Source organism: Channa argus, chromosome 22 (genome assembly GCF_033026475.1).
Source record: "Channa argus isolate prfri chromosome 22, Channa argus male v1.0, whole genome shotgun sequence".
NCBI classification, from domain to species: Eukaryota; Metazoa; Chordata; class Actinopteri; order Anabantiformes; family Channidae; genus Channa; species Channa argus.
This window is the reverse complement of record NC_090218.1, coordinates 12,069,507-12,092,038: the sequence shown is the minus strand read 5'-3', so window position 1 is coordinate 12,092,038 and position 22,532 is coordinate 12,069,507. Positions and strand designations below refer to the sequence as shown.

The 22,532-nt window shown below is 41.0% G+C and overlaps 1 protein-coding gene across 2 annotated transcripts in view; it reads left to right on the top strand.

The window, feature by feature from the left end:
• sgcd (sarcoglycan, delta (dystrophin-associated glycoprotein)) overlaps positions 1 to 22,532 on the top strand; it is a 245,000-nt gene that overhangs the window by 178,931 nt on the left and 43,537 nt on the right. For both annotated transcript variants that reach the window (XM_067491823.1, XM_067491822.1), the window contains 3 exons: positions 9,203 to 9,304; positions 16,824 to 16,911; positions 18,520 to 18,639. In XM_067491823.1, coding sequence (XP_067347924.1) covers positions 9,203 to 9,304; positions 16,824 to 16,911; positions 18,520 to 18,639 — 310 coding nt within the window. The remainder of the gene's footprint in view (positions 1 to 9,202; positions 9,305 to 16,823; positions 16,912 to 18,519; positions 18,640 to 22,532) is intronic.

Genomic DNA, 22,532 nt, shown 5'->3' with positions numbered 1-22,532 from the left:
TGATTATCCTTTTCCTAAAAGGAATTAAAGTGTGCTTCCTCTATTGACCGACAGCTTCTCCTGCAGCTGTGGCAGCACTTCACAGAGACACAAACCCAAACGAGCTGCTGTAGGCAGACGTGATTGTGACAGTGACTGAACCTTGTTCCATTCTCTGATGAAACTCCATCGCCAAAGCTGCTCTAAGAGCCATAAAAACAATTACTGCTGACAATTAGCCCACAGTAATTACTTAATAACCTGAAGATGATTGCATCACTTTTACTGGTGTCTCACTTTATTTCTAACACTGTGTTGGGTGTTGTACTCCGTCTGTCTTTTATGTGGACTGAACGTGCCTGCAGTGCTCGAAGTTGAAAAGTGTAGGAAAATCAGGCACTCAACTGGTTATTTGGTTTTAGCACTTGCATTACGTCCATGTTTAGGCATTTTCTTCAGCCAAATTGTTACATTCAGAACACTGCTCAACAGCAATGTATGAACGACCCATTCAGAGAAATAACCTGTTCCTGTGCAAGCGCATTTTACTCATTAAACGGTTTCCACTTGCAGCCACTAACAACTTGAACCTGAACAGTAAAACCAGAAGCATGCACCTGTTTGTAAACCCACCTGCTGCTTGGTATCTTGAACTCAATCCACACTCCTCCCTGTGTCTCCAGTCCAGCACAGTGAGCTGGCAGTGGTCTGTTTTTACATGTCAATCACTCCTCAATCAGTCCACAGGAAAGAGTTTTTGGACTCATCATCAGGACAGTTTTATAGATTAAAGAATTACTGAATAAATTGAGCAACAAGCAGTTGAGGTATAAATGTACCATCTCAAAATCACAGTTGCAATGTACATATCCTGTATCCTAGCAACCATAATATATCTTATTTCTACATTAGTGTCAAAACAACAACATCTAATATGAAAAAGTGTGTGTTTGTCTTGCAATTGTCACTGCAAGGGCAAGTTAGGGGGTCGGTGTGTTGCACAACACTACTTCGCCATGTGGCCTGGAAGACCTGGGGATCGAACCATTGACCCTCATGGCTTGTGGATGCCTGCTCTAGCAACGATGGTGCTCAGAAATCTGATGCTCTGGTGGTGGCAGTAGAGGCAGTCATCAGAGTTGGGTCATCCAAGCCCCAGTTGATATCTGGACCACATTTCACAGCAATACATCCAAGAATTACGTTTTTTTGTTTTTTTTCCTGACAGGCCTGATCCCTGGCTCTATAGAATTGCTGCTATAGAAATGTGCTTTGTGTTTGTGAAAGCCTTATAGATGATCACTCTGAAGTGGGTTTTAAAAGGCTCTTTGAACACTGCAATGTGAGTCCAGCCTTTTCAAAATTATACCTTGGAGAGCTTTTTGGAGCAGTTTGGGCTTTGAAAGCAATGCTTTAAAGTGGATGTTTTACCCAAACAAGTGAGATAAATTAGGGTTAAAAAAATAATAATAATCCTGCATATTAGTTGGATGTGAACTCTTTCTTCCCACTGTTCTCTTCTGTTTCCTAGCTTCTAATTCAGACTCACACTTATTGATCCGTCACCCATGTATGTAACGCCGTCATCTCCCTCTTTCTATTCTCTCCAACCCCCCCATTCTCGACTCCGCTTGTAGTCAGCATCTTTCGCCTCATTTGCGCTTGAACACATCGTCTGTCTCGTTTTCTTTCCTCTCTTATCTTGCTCTCTGTGTTTATCTATTTTTGCTCAGTCTTATCTCTGCCTGCCTTTATCAACACCCCCTCTCCCTTCTTTCATCTCTAATTCTCAGGTTCTTTCTCCTCCAATCCACCCTTCCCTCATCTACTTTCCCATCCCATTGATGGATGATGTGGCGCTGCGTCGAGGGCCTCAATCAGAAAAGCGGGGGTTCGCTGTGGAGAGCAATCTCAAAGCCAATTTCACTGATAGCCATCTCAGGGTGTTGCTACATGATGCTGCAGTGATCACCTGTGGAACGAGAGAAAGTGAGCAGCCTCTCAGTGTTGCTGCTGCAGGTGCTGCTTTGCTCAGACTGTAAGACAGAAGGGGAAACGTTCTAGTTTCTACTGCTGTTATCAAACAGATCAGCTGAAAAATGTATTCGTATGGAGTTCGGCCTAGTTGGCATCTGAGAGCCACTCGAGGCCGATGGAGGCTGATTGAAAGAGCACTCGGTGTTGCAGAATTGGTGAGGGAATGGTTTGCAGGAGATGCATTGTTGCCGCTCGATGGTGCTTCATTTTACTCTCCAAAAGCTTTTTGGCAAAAGCCTCGCAGGTGGCAAGGGTCCTTTTTGACGTGTTCATTTGCATTTGAAATGCTAACACAGTTTTTGCTCGTAAATGAGAGAATAGCCTCTGCTGGATTGTTGCATGTTTACCTGTAGCAAACACGCGGCTCGGTTTTACTTCCCAACCACCTGTTGTTGTTTGATGATGTGCTGACAGGAGGTCAAATGTTTCGACTTCCTGGACGGTACCATTTACCCAGGCTCCAATTTAAATCTGGTAATCCACCACATCACGTAGTTTACAATTGCATTTTAAAATGTATTAGCACCATTTTTTTTTACATGACAACTGACTTGTGATTGAATGATTGTGTTCAATTTCAGTTACAGGACATTTTGGCAACAAACAAAAATTACAATCAGGCAAAGGTTAGTACACCTTATTTTGGAATGGCAAAAATGATGTTTTTGAATCATCAGAAGGAAAAAAATTGGTCAGGGAATGTATATTTGAAACAGTTATAGTAAAATAAAGAAAATCTTAAAAGTGCACATTTTTGCATTAATAAATTACATAAAAAGAAACTTTTTGAAATTTCTTTCTTACTTTTTACTTTTTCAGAATAAGAGGGTGCAAACTGTTCAATGTGACTGTATGTAACAATGTGGGATACAGAAAAATCAGCATTGAGTTGACATCTACATGTGCAAAACGCAATTGTCAAAGCTGTAAAACAATTTAATGGAGTTAAAGTACGGCATTTCCCTCGGAACTGTAATGATGTAAATGTAGCATAACATAGAAATATTTCAGTACAGTACAAGTATCTCAACATCCTAGTTAAGTAAAGCACTTGAGTAACTTCCAGTACTTGCAGCTGTTGGACAACCATTATTACATTGGGTTTCCATCATCAGACATCCTGGAAAAATGGGGTTTCTGAACTAAATCAATCTCAGATTCACAATAAGAAAACCCACTTGTGACTAGTTGGAAAGTGAAGGCATTGTATTTATTAAAAGGTAAAATCATTTAGCACTGTTGATGTTTCAGTCAAGTCTTTTGTGTCTTTGTAATAAAAGGTAGAAACGACTTTCAAGACCTTCTAATGTGAAGTTAATGATCTAAACCTTCCTCCTGATGTTCAATCAGTCAATCAATCAATCAATCTTTATTTATATAGCTCTTTAAAGGCAGCCAGGAGCTGACCAAAGTACTTTACAGCAAATAAACAGAAAATCTGTTGAATATCTGATAAAGTGTTCACTTCCGCTTAAAGTCAAAGGCTAAATCTAGTGCTTCAGACGTGTAACAAAAGAAAACTCCTCTCACTAACTCTGGTAAAACTGCTGCTGGCAGTGCACCTTATACTGTGGGCACATGTGCGCAAACAACTGACAGCTGATGCTAGAATAACTTATATCGCGTAGGAGTATCCAGACATCGATTGTACCTTTAACCATGCAGAGGTCTGATGAGATACGTCGTATGCACAAGTCTGACTACTTGTAATATTTTCCCCAGAGCATCAAGACATCTATATTTGCTTTAGCCTGGGGTGGTGGCTTGATGTATATTGATGCAGACGCTCAATAATAGACCAAGAGCTGCGCATTATTGACAGCAGTGACTCCCAGGTCTCTGAAGGTGTTGACTTCAGAGAAGGAAATGGAGGGAGACAACAGGCAGAGAGAGATGATCTAGATAAAGAGACTGGGGACGGGTACAGATGAGAGGACAGATTACATCAGTCCTGATATCTGCTGCTCGCCCTCCTCCTCCTCCTGGCTGCCGACCCCCCCTCCGTCGCTGTTGTAACACACACAGCTGAGCTGAATAAATCTGTAGAATAACAGAGGGAAGTGAAGGCACAAATGTTATTTACAAGACAGACATTTTCTCCTGCATCCAACAAATGAACAGGTAAACAGAGCTGCAAGCGCAGGCACATTGTACAAAATCAGCCCGAGAAGCACAAATTCACAAAGAAGTACGCAGAAACACAATGGTTTATCAATACCGATCACACTAACAGAGCGGTGACAGTGGAGGCAACGATGGGTTGAGTGTAGATCAGCTTAGTCTGTGTTGCAGCACAGAAGAAGAAAAGAAAGAAAGAGAGAGAACTGGGTGGGAAAAAAGGGATTAAACAGGAGAAGCCAGTGAGTTGGGGGTGTGCAATGAATTATGTCCAAATCTCTCACAACGTCAGACAAAGGGGATCCAAAGAGCAACGCCCAGCCAACACCACCTAGAGGCCTCAGCAGCCATTAACAATTCAATGACTTGATGAAAGTGTATTTATGCTGCACCGAAGTGGAACTCGCAAGGTCATATTTTCAATAGGAGGGACTTTAAAACAACCTCGTGGCCTAAAAATTACACACAACACATCTAACACCTGTTTATTTACAGTAGGTCCAATGTCACCGTACGCTGCAGCTTACAGGTAAAGAAACGCTGGGCTTGTTTGTCTTACACTGCTTGGTGTTATTGGGTTTACCTTTACTTTTAGTTTTATTTTTTTAAGGTTGCCATCTGGATTGACAGCAAGTTATTTTAAATGTCATTACACATATATGGAAACACGCTGAAGTGAACAGAGAAACCCACAGAACGAAGGAAACTGGTGGGGGAAGGAGAGAGATCACAGAAAGATCAGGTGGCTGAAATGAAACGAGACAGAATAAAAATGAGAAAAGACAGAAGGAGACGGGACAAGAGGAGTCTACACAAAGATGAGTTAAGAAGAGAGGTAAGGGGGCTCACCTGAGTGGTCAGAGGCCTCTGTCCTGCTAAGAGTCGACTTGAATAATTCATGGCTGCTCGCCTCGCTTCACTGTGCCGGCTGCAGTGTAACACTCACTGCAGAGTAAAAAATCTCTAGACAAGAAGCTGCAAACGGTGCAGCTGTGCTCAGTGTTTTGAGTCAAGTTTAATGGCAGTTACTGCAGAAACTGGAAGATTGTGATTTGACTGATGGAAGCAGCGAATTAAATTAAAACAAAAGAATGTGCTTGCACCTAATACTATTACCATGCATCATTAGTTGTACTTCCAACTCGGATTTACCTTGGGTTTAATTAAAAAGAATCATTCTTCTGTTGCCTTTGTTTGATCGTAAATGTCAGTGAAATGGTGGAGGAGCATTTTCCAGTAGAAGGAAGTGAATAGATTGTTATCTGCCATAAACACAGTTTTTCTGGACATTGAAAAGTTAACTTGCATCAGATTTAATGAGTCCTGATCTAAACAGGTGTGATGTATAGCTCATACCTCCATGTAACATTTACACTATTTTAATGGAGGAGACATGTTGGGAGAAATTTTCGCTGTGAAAAGGTGGCGTTAACCAACAAGTCCTCCAATCCAAAGGCTCGTATCCAATCATGTGACCTACAGAAACATTAATTCAAATGTTGATGCCATGACACGACTTGTAGATAAACCTTGACTGTACTGTAACAAAGGAGCATTTCTTCACAGGCGAAGAGTCCAGGTGCTGAACTGGCCTGATTGAAGTCCAGACCTTTCACCAATAGAAAATATTGGGTTCATCATAAAACAAAAATTTCTGCAACAAAGGCCCAGAACTGTTGAGCAGCTAGAATCATGCACCAAACAAGAATGGGACAACATTCCTCTCATAAACTCCAGCAACTGGTCTCCTCACTTGACGGTTGTTAAAAGAAGAGAAGATGCTACACACTGGTCAACATCACCCTGTTCCAACTTTTTTGAAATGTGTTGCAGCCATCAAATTCAAAATGAGATAATATTTTCCATGAAATGGTGAAAGGTCTCAGTTTCAAAATCTGATATGTTGTTTATGTTCTATTATCAATGAAATATAGGCTGATGACATTTGCAAATCATCGCATTGTTTATTAATTTACGTTTTACACATTGTCACAACTTTTTCTGAATTGGGGTTGTTGAATCTGAGCATGTGAAAATCAGTTCTTTGTTTGTGCAGCTCCTTATCTCCACAGAGAGAAGAGTGTGTGAAGTGGAGAGGCAGAGATACAACATTACTTTGCATCCATTATGCATCCTCAGCAATTATCCAGTCTAAGATATGAAGTAGACAAGGGGAGGAATCAATCAGTGTCTGTTTCAGCAGAGACGGACCACATGTAGCTGTGGGTGCCTTTAATAGAAATCTGTCTGCTAGGACCTGTACTTAGGAAATAGTGCAGAGAACCTCTAAGTAGGGAAAATATACGTCTCCTTTGTTACAGTTGGTTTTCGTCATCAAAGTGCCAGAAATTGACTTTCAATAACGTTCTCTGACACGCCTGCTGATTTCCACCTGGGGATAATTCACAATCACAACACATCCATGGCTCAATCCCCCACCCCCCACCCTCCATTGGCACAATAGAGCCAGAATTTCAATATGTTCCCCACAGCAGGGGGAAGGATTACATGGAGGAGGTTTGAAAAGTGTCCTCAGATACTTTGGGATTTGAAGAGGTCTTGTTCTCCATTTGTTCACCAGAACCCATGGGATCACAAGACGGCATGAAAACAAAAAAAAAAGGTCTTTGCAGGAGAAGATCACATGGACAGACTGGATTTTGTCTTTCTTATTCTACTACACTGACTGCTCTTATCTTTGAAACAGTCTAGTGGGTGATCTCATATAGTATAAATGAAGAAATATTAAATAATAATGGAAAGTGAATAGTCAGTGTAGGGGTCTCGTTTGAATCAAAGTGGCCCTTGAGCCAGTCTTCTCTTATCTTCAACAGTTAATATATTTTGGTCCATTGCTGCTCCTGTAACTAAACGGAGACAATAGGAGCATCTCAAACACTGCTCAACGACTTTACTGACCACCACACTCTTGGTGGACGAGGGCCAATAATATTTGACATTAAATCTGCACAGTTTTTTCTACTGGGACAGTATTTTTCTGGTTTGCTTTTTACTTTATCCACTTGCTGCCACCTTAAAACTATAATTTACTTAATACCACCTGCACAAGCATCTTGTGTTTGCCGAGTTTAAATGAGTTTGCCTCAGAAAGAGGCAGAGAAACCACAATTATGCTTCGGGTCCCTGCCTGAAAAAAACGAATAAAAAGAAAATATAACCGTTGAGTTTTTTCTCTAAGGCTAAGTGAGGTGAAAGAATTGATTTTTAAAGTCTGTTGCAAATTAAATCACAGATCCATCAACAGCATCTCCTCAGTATAAACTAATAAAATCACAAGTTTTTCCAGAATTTCATATGGAAACATTGTCCTCACGATACACTAAATACACAATGCAGTGTTCGGTCTCTAATCTACTAAAACATTGTCTCGTGTTGAATGAAAACCACCTCGGTTCTGTTTATACACGCAGTAGATCAGTTTGTAATAATACTTCATACTGGAGTAAAGTACCAACTATCACTGCTTAACTACTGTTTAATATGTACTTTCTCCAGAGTGAGACTGTCCTCCTGATCCTAAAGTAATTATACTTTTGGCAGAATTATTCAGACCCTCAAAAGTTTGTCAGGAGAAGGTTATGACTTTTTTCCTAACCCAAACTATTTGTATTTAGTGCTTAAGCTGAACTCTTCCACTACTTCCTGTGCACCTAAATCTTATTAAAAGAAAAAAAAAATGCTCTTGCATCTCATTAAACGCAAACAATTCTTCTCATAGCACTTTGCTTTAATGTTTTCTCCTTGACTTAGGAGGTGGGTGGTGTGTGTGTGTGTGTGTCTCGTAATCATTGTGTGTGTGATTAGAAAGTTGAGCCACCTTGCCATCGAGAACTAACAGGTGTTTGTCATCAAACTGCATTTACTTTTGCATTTAGTCGTTTAACAGGTGCTTTTATCCAAAGCGACATACAAGTGAGGTACAAGGCAGCAAAAATCTAAGTCAAGGAGAAAACATCACAGTGCTCACATTTCATGAGATGCAAGTACGAGAAAGCAGAAAGGAAGTTTCTATTTAATTTAATTTTATTTATTTATTTTTATAGATTTAAGTGCATAGGAAGATGCAGAAGAGTTCTGTTTATAACTGCAGGTGTAAGAAGTAAAGGGGCCGGTGTTGGACACATGGGCAGCAATTCATGTTCATCGCTCAGGTCCTTACTGGCAGGAGACACACAAAGAGAACAATCTGAAGAGACTTGGCTTGCAAACAAGAACTGTGGAGACTCACGCTCGATGATGAAATAGGAAACAAAAATACTAGCACATTTAAATTCAATCTCTCCCAAACAGTTTTCAATAATCATCCTGCCTGTGACCTTTTCCTTCTGTTCTGCTTCACCTGCTGCTCTGCTCCTCTTATCTGTTTACAGGATGTTGCTCAGCTAAAGCTGCACTGAAACAAGTTAAATTGATGCATCGTTGTTGTTGCAACATCAACGTTCTACACCCGAGTGAGCACGTGTTCTACTTGTACAGCAGATTCTGTGGAGGCCAAAAGTGTAATTAGTCCACAAACAGATGGTTTGACTTTCGGAGGTTTAGATGCTATAGGGTTGATCCCATAACACTCTACACCCAAAATGCACATGTTAACAGTATTATGTTTCTACATCAGCCCAGAAACGAACAAACAACTGGCACTAGTGAAGAAATATTTCAGAAATAAAACAAGCTTGTACCCATGTACACACACGATGTCTAACCTTAAACCCGGTGATTAAACCAGATCAAACGCATTTCCTTCCACATGTACCAACTTAAAAACAAACTCAATGGGTCAGAAAAAAAAGTAATCAGATGGCTGCGATCTGCAACCTCTTTGCTTGATGCCACAAAATCTTACACACCTTCATTTCTGACTGATAAAGTTCGACAAATACTAACTAAAAGTTCACTGATATGTAGTTTTTGTGCAGTATTTTGGTGTTTATCGGTGATATGTACAACTCCATATTGATGGATTCTGGATGCTCTGTTAAAATATCCATGCTCTAAAAGAATAGAGGTGAACATGAAATAACTGCAACTGTGTCTTTGTTCCTCACAGGACGGCATGGGTAACCTCAGAATAACAGAGAAGGGCCTGAAAGTGGAGGGGGACTCAGAGTTCCTCAAACCCCTCTATGCCAAAGAAATCCAGTCCAAACCAGTAAGTCACTACAGACCCTTGCTATTTTCATGTAGAACCTATTGTTGTGTTTCCACTATATATTTGTTCTAAGTGGAGGCGATTTGTGTCCAATGTCTAAGACTATGCTAGCGATGCTTTTGTTAGCAGAATGAGTGTAAAAACTGTGTTTTATCTAACATCTAGCAGTAGTTGAATGATAACACTCGCATTATGAGGTGAGAGACTGCAGTGGTGTAAATAGATAATTGTCCAATGACTGTGAGGGTGATGGTGTGAATTTGACTGCGGAAACCTGCACCCTACACTGTGGACATAAAGTGAGTCAGCTCTGTTTCGACTCGTACTGGAAGCTTTAAACTATACAGTAGTATGAGTATCTTCACTTCACCCGTTGAGTTGGGTTTGCACCTTTGATTGATTTTATTAACAGGCTTGTAGGTGTTCTGTCAAAGCTTAAATTCATCTGAATAAGCTTCCTAAAACCATCCAATCACACATTATGTTGAAACAAAAGCGGCGCACCTAACATTTTACAAATTTTTTATTTCTGTCCACTCCTCCTGGATGAGCCTGTAGCATCCCCAGGTAACACAGGAATGGTCGTCTGTCCAACATGCTCTGCCAGTTGGATGTGTCCAGAAACATTTACCAGACTGATGATACTTATAGGCTGAAGGAGCAGTATCCAAAGTCCATCCAATGTCAAATCTAAGTCATTCTTAGTTGACAATGGATGTTGTTCATTTTTACATGTAAGGTAACAGGTAGCAAACAAGGACCCTGTCCTCCTCGTTACATTTACAAGACAACATGTTCTGCAACCCCAAATCCATTATGTGGTGTCCACATACTGACTGCAAAGGAGATGACTCCCAGTAGCTAAAAGCTTTGCAGGGGAGAATCTTCCCAACATGACACAAACACACTAACACAGAGAATACAAGTAAAAAGTGACGACTGTGCAGGAATTTCTCAATTCAACAGTAGCTCAATAAAGTCCCTCCCAATGGTCATGGTGTACTACAAACCTCAACAGGAAGTAGTATATATTAGCCAGAGGTTTTTAGGTTTGGAAGAAGATTGGTCTTGACACAAGGGTAATTAGTGTTAGCCAATAAACTCAAGTGGCTAGTGTAAAGGGAAGCTTGGCAACAATCCCTACAAACAATCTAGATCACTAAGTTTGGGGAAGAATTGGCAGTTTCCAGGCAAAGTTAACAGTGGATCATCTTGTCCGCACTCTTGGATCGGTGTCTACAGCCAAGGGAACAGCCAGAATCAACTGTGAACAGTGGCAAACCGTGTTTCCACAGATTTGTGCAAGACTGGTATTGTTCCGTACCCAGGAGGATTGAATCTGTCACCAGATACACTATATTGCCAAAAGTATTCGCTCACCTGCCTTTAGACCCATATGAACTTTAGTGACATCTCATTCTTAATCCATAGGGTTTAATATCCTTTGCAGCTATAACAGCTTCAACTCTTCTGGGAAGTTTTTCCAGCTCGCAGTCTTCGCTCTAATTCATCCCAAAGCTGTTCTATCGGGTTGAGGTCAGGACTCTGTGCAGGCCAGTCAGGTTCTTCCACACCAAACTCACTCATCCATATCTTTATGGACCTTGCTTTGTGCACCTGAATTCATTTGTTTGGATGGGTGAGCAAATACTTTTGGCAATATAGTGTATAAGAAATGTGTGATTTATGAGTTTAACTCATCAAATATTTCTGTTTTCAAATGGATTGGTTTAATTCTTCTTGGAGTAAAGTTTCTATGAAACTGACAGGATTTGTAATGACATCTTAGTGGTTTGAGAAGGGATGTACGCAGCTTTTTTTAAATTCAAAATCATGTTGTGTCGCGTCAGAACAAATCAGGGCAACACAAGGCAAAAATGTTGTGTGATGTGGCTTGTCAAGGGAGGCCGTCTGGTGTTGTGTCATATAGTGAAGAGACGAGACGAGAGGAGATGATTCGAGACGTATCATGTCATCGTGTGTCATGTTGTATCATAACGAGACAAGATGGCAACGCTATGACAAGCACCATACAGTCCCACCAGTGCACCTGCTTCTACCCAGATGGTCCCAGTGTGGAAACAAACACATGCGACAGCCTTGACTGTTTTCTCAATGTGGTTTCTCCAGTGTGCTGATCACAGGAAGTGTTGCAGTTTGCCATCCAAATGCAAAGTGTGTCTGTGGTCCCCCGGTATGTCCTGTTTACAAATTAATATTCTGAGGTGCTTTCTACTGCCCTTATGATAACTACAGCAAGAGTATCTAAGCCTAGAGGTGTCAGGGAAACAGACAGCTGGGCAGGATACAGTCACTCCTTTCCTCTGTCTCTCTTGCCCTGGTGGTATAAATAGTTGAGTCCAGGTAGTGGACGTATGGCTTGATAATCCATGGAAGCAGCTTGCTTTGTCTCTGCTGTCGACAACCTGATGCAAGCCGAGAGAGAGGATGAGAGATGGGAGATAAGAGCAAAAAGAGAGTGAGGGAGTGAAGGGAATCGGAGTAAGGATGTGGAACGAGAGAGAAGCAGCAGTAATGGAGGCAGAATCTGAGATCGATGGGGGACAACTGAATTAGAAGCGAAGATATGGTGGAAGATATGATGTCTTGACAGGTGGTGACGAGCAGGAAGCAGTTCACCACAGACTCAAATAAGCACCACATGTTTGCAGGGTAACATTATGGCCTGGTAAAATAAGTCCCCGTCATGGTCGACTGAACAGTGCATTCGTTTCAAACTGGACAGGTTTTGTTAATGCAAGACACTTTCTGAATATCTGTCAACAACATCTTTAAAAGTATACAGTGAATAAATGTTCTTATAGTCAGTTTGCTCATAAACAAAAACTATTTTCCAAAAATCAGTGGGGAAATGGGTTGACAAACAGGACAGGTAAGAGATGTAGAGGACACACCGGTGGCCCCATAACCAGCAAAGCAAATTATGGGATCATGGGATGTAAGGGGGTGCCCCACACTTCTGGTCCTTCTCCAACACGAGTGAAGCTAAAGGGGCCGTTATCAGTCAATCAGTCAGTGGTGATATTTTTGTTATTCCTCTGGTGACATTACTGCAGTCCATGAATTGTCCAGCGTTTCCTATCTCAACCATGACGCCAGAAAAAAATGTGTTGTGTGCATCTAAACTGCAAACGGGATTATAGTTTTGTGTGAGACATAACTAGAGCACGATAACGTTCTAATGCAAAGTGTTTTTTAAATGAATGAAGCACCACTAAACTGTGTAATTAGGTTTGGTCAAAACTGAAGGAGGAAGGAATACGACCACAAGCTATTTCTAACCTATAGCTCCTGCTGTGGGAACAGACAGAGCATGTAGTTTGGTGACCCCCCCCCCACAAAAACATACTGTGTTTGCAGTTTAGATGTGTAGAAACTATGGGACAGAGTCAGTTATTCTATATATATTTCTTTACAGTCAAACTTTTATCAGTTGTTTAAGGGAATTTTAATGAAGTAAATGTGATAGAAAAGCATCACAGGTATGTTCATATAGCATCAAGATGCACAGCATCAAGTAGAACAATCACAATAGTACCGAAAGTTTCAGAAAGGTTTGCATTCAGAATTGATTATTCATATTAAGTATGGTATAGTCTATATCAATAAATCCATTAAAATGTATTTATATGTTATCTTTTGTACAGAAAATGCAATTCAAAGTGCTTTACAGATGATTGAAAGTGGAAAAGCGTAGATAAGCAAAAACAATAAAAGACAAAGAGTCCAAAATATATTGAATAAAGTATAATCATAAAGCCTGTCTTGCATCATGTAGCAGGAAGCTTGTTTTCAGCAAAACCAAAACAACCTGAAGAGCCGGGTGGAGCATGACGGAGTGTGGCGGAGCGGCGAGAGGGAGGTTGCTGTAGGCGGAGCGGAGTGGATTGGGTTGAGTCTCATTTTAATGTCATGCTACGTGGATGAAATGAGAGTTTGAAACACACAGTTGCAAAAAGACACCAAGAAAACTAGAACTTCACTTTTCTACGTTGAAATGACTCAGCTCTTTGTATTTACATGCTAACATTGCTACATAACAGTTATTTTTGAGTTTGTGTCTTAATTTGCAGTAGTGTGTCAGTGGCTACAGCTGTGCCGAGCACTTAGTGTTCATACCCCTTGAAATTTTCCACATTTTGTCACGTTAAGACCACAAACAGAAATGTATTTTATTGGGATTTTATGTGATGGACCAACACAAAGTGGCACATAATTGTGAAGTGAAAGGAAAATGATAATTTTTTTTACCAATAAATATCTGAAAAGTTTGCATTTGTTTCAGTCCCCCTGAGTCAAAACTTTGTAAAACCACCTTTCGCTGCAATGACAGCTGCAGGTCTTTTGGAATATGTCTCTACCCACGTTACACATCTAGAGAGTGAGTGTAGAGAACTTTTGTGGTTTCTTCTTTGCATAATAGCTCACAAACTCGGTCAGATTGGAAGGAGAGCGTCAAGTCTTTTCAAGTCTTGCTACAGATTCTCAATTGGAACACACTCAAACACATTCAGATGGTTTGATCTAAACCATTCCATTGGAGCTCTGGCTGTATGTTTAGGGTCGTTGTCCTGCTGGAAGGTGAACCTCCTCCAGTCTCAAGTCTCCAACAGATTTCTTCCAAGATTCTCTGCATTTGGCTCCATCCATCTTCCCATCAACTCTGACCAGCTTCCCTGTCCGTAGTGTCCCTATGTGCATATGTGTATGTATTAGGTTTCTGCCACAGTGTTTTAATTTAGGCCAAAAAGTTCCATTTTGGTCTCCTCTGACCAGAGAACCTTCCCCCACATGTTTGCTGTGTCCCCTCACATGGCTTGTGGGGACTTCTTATGTCTTTCTTTCAACAATGTCTTTCTTCTTGCCACTCTTCCATAAAGGGCAGATGTGTGGAGTGTACGACTAATAGTTGTCCTGTGGACAGATTCTCCCACCTGAGCTGAGGATCTCTGCAGCTCCTCCAGAGTTACCATGGGCCTCTTGGCTGCTTCTGTAATTAATGCTCTCTTTGTCTGGCCACTCAGTTTAGGGGGACGGACATGTTTTGGTAGGTTTCCAGTTGTGCCACACTTTGTCTTTCAGGTTTCAGGTGGAGACATTTAAGCAGGGTTAGGTTCTAAAAAAAGAGCCCATGCTTTGAAAATCTCACAGCGCTCTGTGCAATCTGTCATCCAAAGAGGTACTTTTTATGTTTGAGTCAATGAATTAAAATATTTCATATAGGTTGGAGCCAAATTTAACTCCAAACAAGAGAGACAAATTCCGCTCAAGCCAGACTTGAGGACGTGCAATTTAGCGGTCTTACAAATTATATTATTGTTGTGCTTCTCATTGTTGTTTACAATGGAGCCGCACATCAGCATAAATGCAACAGATCTCATTATAAATGCTGGGATTGACCATTGAGGTCTATAATGTACAACCAAAGCGCTGATGTTGAGGCTGATGTGTTTAGTAACTTCACAGGAGAGGTTTGATTTATATTTCCAATGGTCGTTGTTAAAAATTCACACTTTTCACCAGGTGTTTCCATTAGCTTTGGGCGTATGTGGAACCCACACCTTCAACCAATCAGAGTAGGTTGATGCAAATGAAATTGTAATAGCTTTGGAAACAGCCTGAATGAGGACAAAGTGCAATATGGGCTCCTTGTAAAGATGCATTCAGGGACATCAAAACAACTGTTGGTGAATCAAATATGCAGCATATGGTTAATTCTGCCCCATTTCAGCCAGAATTAGGTCCAAAATGGCCAAGAGCAGATCTTTTTAATCATCAAAACTGCCCCACATTCTACAGTATGGATCAAGTATTTCCAAACGTGTTGTTTGTACGTTCACTTCAAACCATTGTTATTGAAATACCTTCCTGCTGGCATATCATACTTTGGGTGTATTTACTGTGGGAAGTTCAATAAGTTTGGCAAGAGCCATAATGTTATCAGTAATAAACACACAAGGCATATCCCCTCTTCAACTGTGAGCGCAGCACAATGGTCAGGCTGTTATCTCTAATTATGAAGTTGACTGAGGCATGAAGATTACTTGAGAAGAGAAAGAGCAGAGTGTCCAACGTGATCAGCATTATAGATCAGTGCCGGGCTCTCTGGGAAATGGAAGTAATCAAACGGAGCAGGAGGCTGAAGTTTCTGCGCTCGGACAGTTAGTGTGTGTGTGTGTGTGTGTGTGTGTGTGTGTCTGCGGCCGTACATTTTTATGCATGATAATGTGGGTTCAGGTGCTGTTTTACTTTTTTTTTTTTTGTTGGATTAGATCATAAAAGTTCGACTAAATCTGCGGTCAGTCTGTCCATCAGGTCATCTGTCCTACACCATTGACAGGAAGAGCCTAACCTTAACTAAGCCCAGCTATTAGACTTTTGATCTAATAGCTGGGGACGTGGGACGTGGACACAGACTGGCCTCATCTATCCCGTAGAGCAGTTTGACTGAATGTTTTATCTCAAGTTGCACGTATGTTAATGTTACTGCTGCTATTATCATTATCATCATGAGGTTTTTACTCAACTTGCACGCGTTATTGTTTCTGCTACTAATTTATCATGTGGTTTCCATTTCCATTTGCACCTCTTACAATTTGCACATTAGCTACTTCACCTGCTGCAACTGCTGCTGCTTGAACAGTTTGCTCCATTTTACAGATAAGTCATTATTGCACATTTACTTTGCACATACAGTCGAACATAGTCCAATTTTTTATTTCGATTAGTATTATTTATTATCTAGGTTTTGCCATTCACTGTGGACGGCAGAGGAAGAATTACATCATAGAAGGGAACTCTCACTGTGCACATGACAACACTTTGATTTGATTTAGTCACTTATAGTTTATTTTTTTTAGTGTAACTCAACAGCAGTGATCATGGAAGTTCATAATCAATGACATTAAAGCTGCAAAACATGAGCTGAACATATGTAGTACCAACGTCATCAGTCTACAAATGGAGGTTCACTAAACAGCATCCTTCTGCTCTTGCGCTCCATCAATGGCTCAGTCCTCCACTGCTCAGCTCGGCCCACCAGCGACTTCTCCAAGCTGACCAATCAGAACAAAGTAGACTGTTTAAATGAGGGATTTAACTTAGCAGGGTTTAAGGCTGCAGAGAAAATCCCAGGAAATGGCTGCAATCACAAAACGTGCAGGGTCGGAATTGTGCATAATATGGCCTCAATCATAGAGTCTCAAAATGGTCATATCGGTTTTTCCACAATGGTTTTATGTCTTTTCACTGCACGTCAGGTGTGAAAACCCACTGGGATTCTTTCTTCAGAACCTTTTTATCATGTGAAACAGTCACTGAGTAGTTTTATGGGTAAACGTGCCCACAGCAGGGGAAACACTTTTCTTCATGCGTTTAGTCACTTCATGTTGTACTTCTTTCGTCCTCTTTCTCATCAGTACTCTAACTTAAGATTAGGAATAGTTTAACAACCAGTCGACCACAAACTAAATAAATAACCCCGTCTCTCTCCCCACAGGGCCGCCCACTGTTCCTGCAGTCGTCCAGAAACGTGACGGTCAATATCGTCAACAGCAACAACCAGATTCTCACACAACTCGTAACAGGTGAACACAAACCGCTTTCATGTCTTTTTTTTTTCTTTTGCCTTGATGTTTGCGTTTGATGTGGTTTAATTTTTCATCGTCACACGTCAAACTCGACAACGCTGACGACATCAGCTGCAACAAGTTTTCTGTCACGCGCTAAGTGAAAAGAGTTCACATTTTACCGGCATTTGGAACAAAAAGGGATGAAGGAGGCTTATTGGAATCAATTAAGTTTCAATTTAATCAAAAAATATTTCCGTTGAATAGATTTTTTTCTAGGCTTGGAGAGATTCTACTAATCAGTATTTCACAATAAAACAAAGTAGAATAAAATAAGAGTAAAAAAATAACATATTGTACAGCACGTGTTATTTCTCAATGTTGTAATCACGTTAAAACCCCTTAAATCTATTGTAGAAGCCTCCACACACTCAGGTTAGACACCAGTGCTCCAAGTGTCAGAAGTCATTGCCTCATTTTCAGGATTGAAACATCACCTCGTCATAAATTTTTCTGTTCCCTTTAACTGTGCCAGTCGTGGCCTCAGTCACTCCCACTGTAACTACGGGATTGCACTTTCTTATTTACAGTCCCCCAGTCTCCACCTGTCACACTCTAATAGAGACCTCCAGTGGATGGAAATCACTTTGTGTAAACATGTAGAGGAAGTGTATCTCAAGTTTTAAAAAAAAAAAGTGCACTGACATTTGGCTTCTTGGTCTAAAAAAGGAGGATGTCTGCTCGGTTGCTTCTTGTGGAGCTTTAACCGACATCAGCGTACGGGGAGGAACTTCACATCCTGATGGAGAGTGACAGAATCAATTGCATGCGCATCAGTCAGTCAGTCACCTGACACTGAGTGTTTCCTGCTGCCACAAGAGACAAAGCAAATGGAGTCTATTTCTTATTTTCGTGAAAACCATTTACAGATTTGGCAGCTTGAGTCTCTTTTCTTTTTTTTCCTTTCGCAGAATTTCAGTAAAAAAGCGGTTTTTACACTGGTGTCAGGGTGGAAACCTCAACAGGAGACATCTGAATCACAGTTTTTTGTTTTTTGCTTGTTTGATGTGTTGTAGTAATGTAAAACTACAGTACTTCAAACCAAATGTGGGTTTATTAAAAGGTATGTGGGAACTATTTGTCCAACATTTCTACTTAGCACAAACGTAACTTTGACTATGGTAGAGTGGGTTTATTCTGTGGGGTGGCCTCACTACATATCACTGAATATTATGTTAATTTTTTTTACCACTAGGACACAAGCTCAAATGTGTTGTTGCATTAACGCAAAATTACATTTGTACCTGGGTACAAACGCCTATGCCTTTTAACAAAGGCTCATATTTTTATGATTCATTCTTAGACGACTCTTAGATGAACCCATAGCTTTATTCACTGTTGGTTGTTCCTCTAGAGACACATCCTTAATAAACCCACTGAGCACTATCTGACCAGCACTGAATGGCACTGGATTACTTGAAGAACACAACTGACCACTTCACTTTAGCAAATCCCACAGGACACCTTGAACATCATGAATGAACTTTAAATTTTAAAATAGTCAGCTGATTCAGTTCTAGACACCGCTCTCCGACTGTCTCCTCTCTTTCTGTGTGCTTGGTTTAGGATCCAGTGGATTTAAAGCACGAGGGAAGATGTTTGAAGTAAAGTCCACCTCTGGGAAGCTCCTGTTCTCCGCTGACGAGCAGGAGGTGGTCGTGGGTGCCGAGAGACTCCGAGTGATGGGTAAGGGACCGGCAAGTGGCTACTTCATTTTGGTTCTGGGGTTCTGTGTTTAAAAAAGTATTTAAAACATTCTGGACACACTTCACAGTTCCGAGCTTCTGGTAATATTTGTGTATCAGAGGAAAATTAACAGGAGCAAATTAGCTTTTTTTCAGAGGGAGAGAAAGCTGAAGCTGGGTGCAGAGAGTGATGATGGAGAGCTCAATTTGCAAACAGGATTCAGGGGGGAGAAGGTGAAATGTAGTCCTTAGACAAATGAGTTTTGTGCTTATGACAGGAGATAAGATGTGACAGAGCTGTTGGGACTGCGGAGGCCAGTCGGCCTTCGAGCAACAGATGATTTCCTCTGAGAGCAGAGAGTGGTGAAGGCGAAATTAAATGAGTTCACAAGAAACGTGAATACGGGCATAAATAAAGCATCTGCATACAATAAAAACATGTAGCGCTAATAGAGATGCTAATTTATTGCTAATGCTAATTTATGCTGTAAAGAGCCTTGAGATGACTTTGTTTCGAATTGGTGCTATATAAATGAAGCTGCATTGAATTAAAGATTCAGAGTAAAGTCTGATGGGAAATGTAGTGTGCAAACAGGAAGTGCCAGACTAAAGCTTCATGTTGACTTTGCTGTTTCTTGGGACCATGTCTGACGGCTGCATGAATGTGAAAGGAAACTCTAAAATCAGCCTGAGGGGAAATGACTTTTGGATGCAACATGTGACGTCATAATTTGGGCTTTTTGCACACACACTGCCTTTCACCTTGGGATTATTTGCACGAAATTTGAACCCTCTGTGTCTCGTGGTTATTCAAACATCCAAATGCCAACTGCAAATTAGACAGTTTTGAACCACTTCATGCAAATTTGCAGCAAAGCGTGTTTCTGCATAGCTCTAAACCTTTGTTCACATTCTACCTGAAGACACAATTCACATGTCTTTAAATCCTCTTCTGTTATTCTACCTCTTTTCCTGTTTCCTGTTTTCTCTCTATTGTTCACCATTGTATTTCCATCTGCCGTCATTCCCCCCATCACTCATCCTTCCACCCACCCATTCATCAATTCAGCCATTCAGTCTCAATAATGGATAAACACACATCTGAAGTGTCTCCCTGCACATTTCCACTTAAGAGCTCCCATGGGTGCTCGCTCTTCCTCTGTTTCTTTGACACACATCTTTCACAGCCCCCTGTGAGAGCAATTACTCTCCATCCTCATTTACATTCATTCACGTCATTCCCGGCATCACAGAGTCAGAGTTCATTAGCGTCACCTTCCTCGACTAACTGAGGGAGACACAGATGGAGGCTCGGGTAGTTTTTGTCACAGTTTGTATGTTAAAGTCAAACTCTGTGCTTTTGCAGTGTTCACCTGTCACTGCCTGTTTAAACTCGGTGTCCAGCTGTAATCTGAAGAAACCCTGACACCAGTAGGAACAGCGCCGTTATGGCCTTATGACCTTTGAATTTTCGATCATCGCTCTCAAAGCTGAGCCCTGACCTGCTCTCCTCTCCTCATCAGACAGAAGGTAGATGGATGTAGATGTTAATTCAGCCTTAAATCAACCTGCCAGCCGCTACTTTTCTCTGGCAGTGGAAGAAAAGCACAGCACTGGACATAAAGTCAAGCTGCAGCGACATATTTCTCCAGATGAACGGTGACCTGCTCACCCACCCCACCTGATCAACAATACATTCAGATCATTCTTCCCGACTTGTTTGCCGGCAGCAGTGGAAGACACTGTTCCCCGAAACAGAACCCATTCAAATGCCGTGTAGTCCAACCTGGCTCGGTGCTGGCTAAGGCACGAAATGCGTAATTTACATTGTCTGCACCTGCCGCGTTGCCCATTAAAGTTAATTGTGCATATGGGGACAAATTTCATGCGGATGTTTCTGTAACCATATCAATATGCAGGTGTTTTTGTGAGTATATTTAATCATTGGGTGCTGCCAGGCTCATTGTTGATGACAAAACTCTTGGATTTAGCTGTTGTTAAATGTCCTCCATCAAGTATTAGGATTTTATTTTCACTCTATTTTTATTTCCCTGCTGCCTTTACCAGAGGTGTAGAAAACACATCATTACAATCGAATAGCTCCTTTCTGCAAACATACACATCCACAATGAGGTTTTCTTAATTTTTACTTTCTCCTCTTAAGCAAAGAGAAAGCGCCCTGGAAATTCTATCTATCTCGTCACTCAACCTATTAGGTTGATGTTTTGTCCTTATGAATATACCCACTGCAGATCTATTTGATTTACAACTGATGACCAGCAGCCAGTGGTGGAAAGAAATTACTGTACTTCTGTAAATTCTTCACATGTCTGTGCTTTTACTGTACAGCAAATATCTCTTTTTCACTCCACTACATTTCTAATGTTTGTTGCTTTACACGTTAAAATCACATTAATTTATACATTTCATAATCGACCACTGTTTGTTTTTTCATGGAAACCGCTTCATTAAAGCAAGTGCAGCCAGGCTGTTAGTACCTCCATCCATAGCCTTAATTAAAACACTTATCTGAAATATTAGCGATGCTCACGGTGATGCTCACGGTGATGCTCACGGTGATGCTCACGGTGATGCTCACGGTGATGCTCACGGTGATGCTCACGGTGATGCTCACGGTGATGCTCACGGTGATGCTCACGGTGATGCTCACGGTGATGCTCACGGTGATGCTCACGGTGATGCTCACGGTGATGCTCACGGTGCTCAGTAATTTTACTCCTTGGCATGTTGTGCTGACTTTGGCCTGAATTGGACCACAAAACCATGGACTGAAGGTTGCACTTTAACAGTGATGTAGATTTACACGTTTAGTGGACTTAGTGATGCTGTTTTGGTGTTTTTAACCTATTGACTGTATTTCATTTTAAGCCAACTGTTTGTTTTCTGTTATTCAGTGCAATCCCACCACAAATACCACAGTCAGGTTGTGCCGAGTGAAGACTGATAAAGACAGAACCATGTAGAAAAAAAGAAAAGAAATCTGTATTGATTTCAGCTTCAGTTTGTTGTGGTGGCAACACATAAAAGCCAGTGGGAGCAGGTGTAGGGAGGGTCAGAGCAGAAAATGCAGAGGGAGAGAGCAACAGTGATTTGCCAATTACTCCGTTTATCTTCGCGGCCGTTTGATGATGCCGCTCAGGGCTAAGACGCTAATCAAACCCCATGGTAGCCGCTGCCTCAGCACAGGCAGACTGCCCTTTGAGACTTTATGTTGTCCTAAAAGTTTCCGTGTGTAGCGCCTGAACGTGTTTTACGTCTCAGATTATTTGATTGGCCTCTGTCCCTGAATGTATCTCGTCTCTGAGTTATTGCTGCAGGTCTTCTTGTGAATGTTGGCGCTAAAATTCTTAATTTGTTGTCCCACGAGACAGACGGCATCAAAATGTGTCTAGAATGAATAACTATTTGAAATCCCAAAAATCTTACTGAAATTTAGTGACAGCTTTGAGTTTTCCATGTTTTGATAGTTTGGTTGCAATGAAAATAATTGTCAGCACGTTAATATTGATGCTATATGCTATGAAGGCTTTGCACAAAGCTATTTTTAATTCATTAGTAAGTAGCTGGTTTGTGCTGCAGAATCTTTCATTAAAAAAACACTAACTTCCAGCAAAATGCTTTTATACATAATTCAGAATCAAACACACAGAGGCTGCATTCATGAAATACACGGACACTTTAAATATAAATCATAATGCACATTATCAACCATCTAAATGAGAAAACTAAACATTGCGCTGTTGTAAATTATTTTTCACTTGTCTGAATATGAGGCCATTCTGTTACAACGCAGTTTAATGCATCCCCCCTCACAGTCCTTCTGATGATGACCAGTGTTTATATGTTTCTCAACAAGCAGGCAATGGTATATCA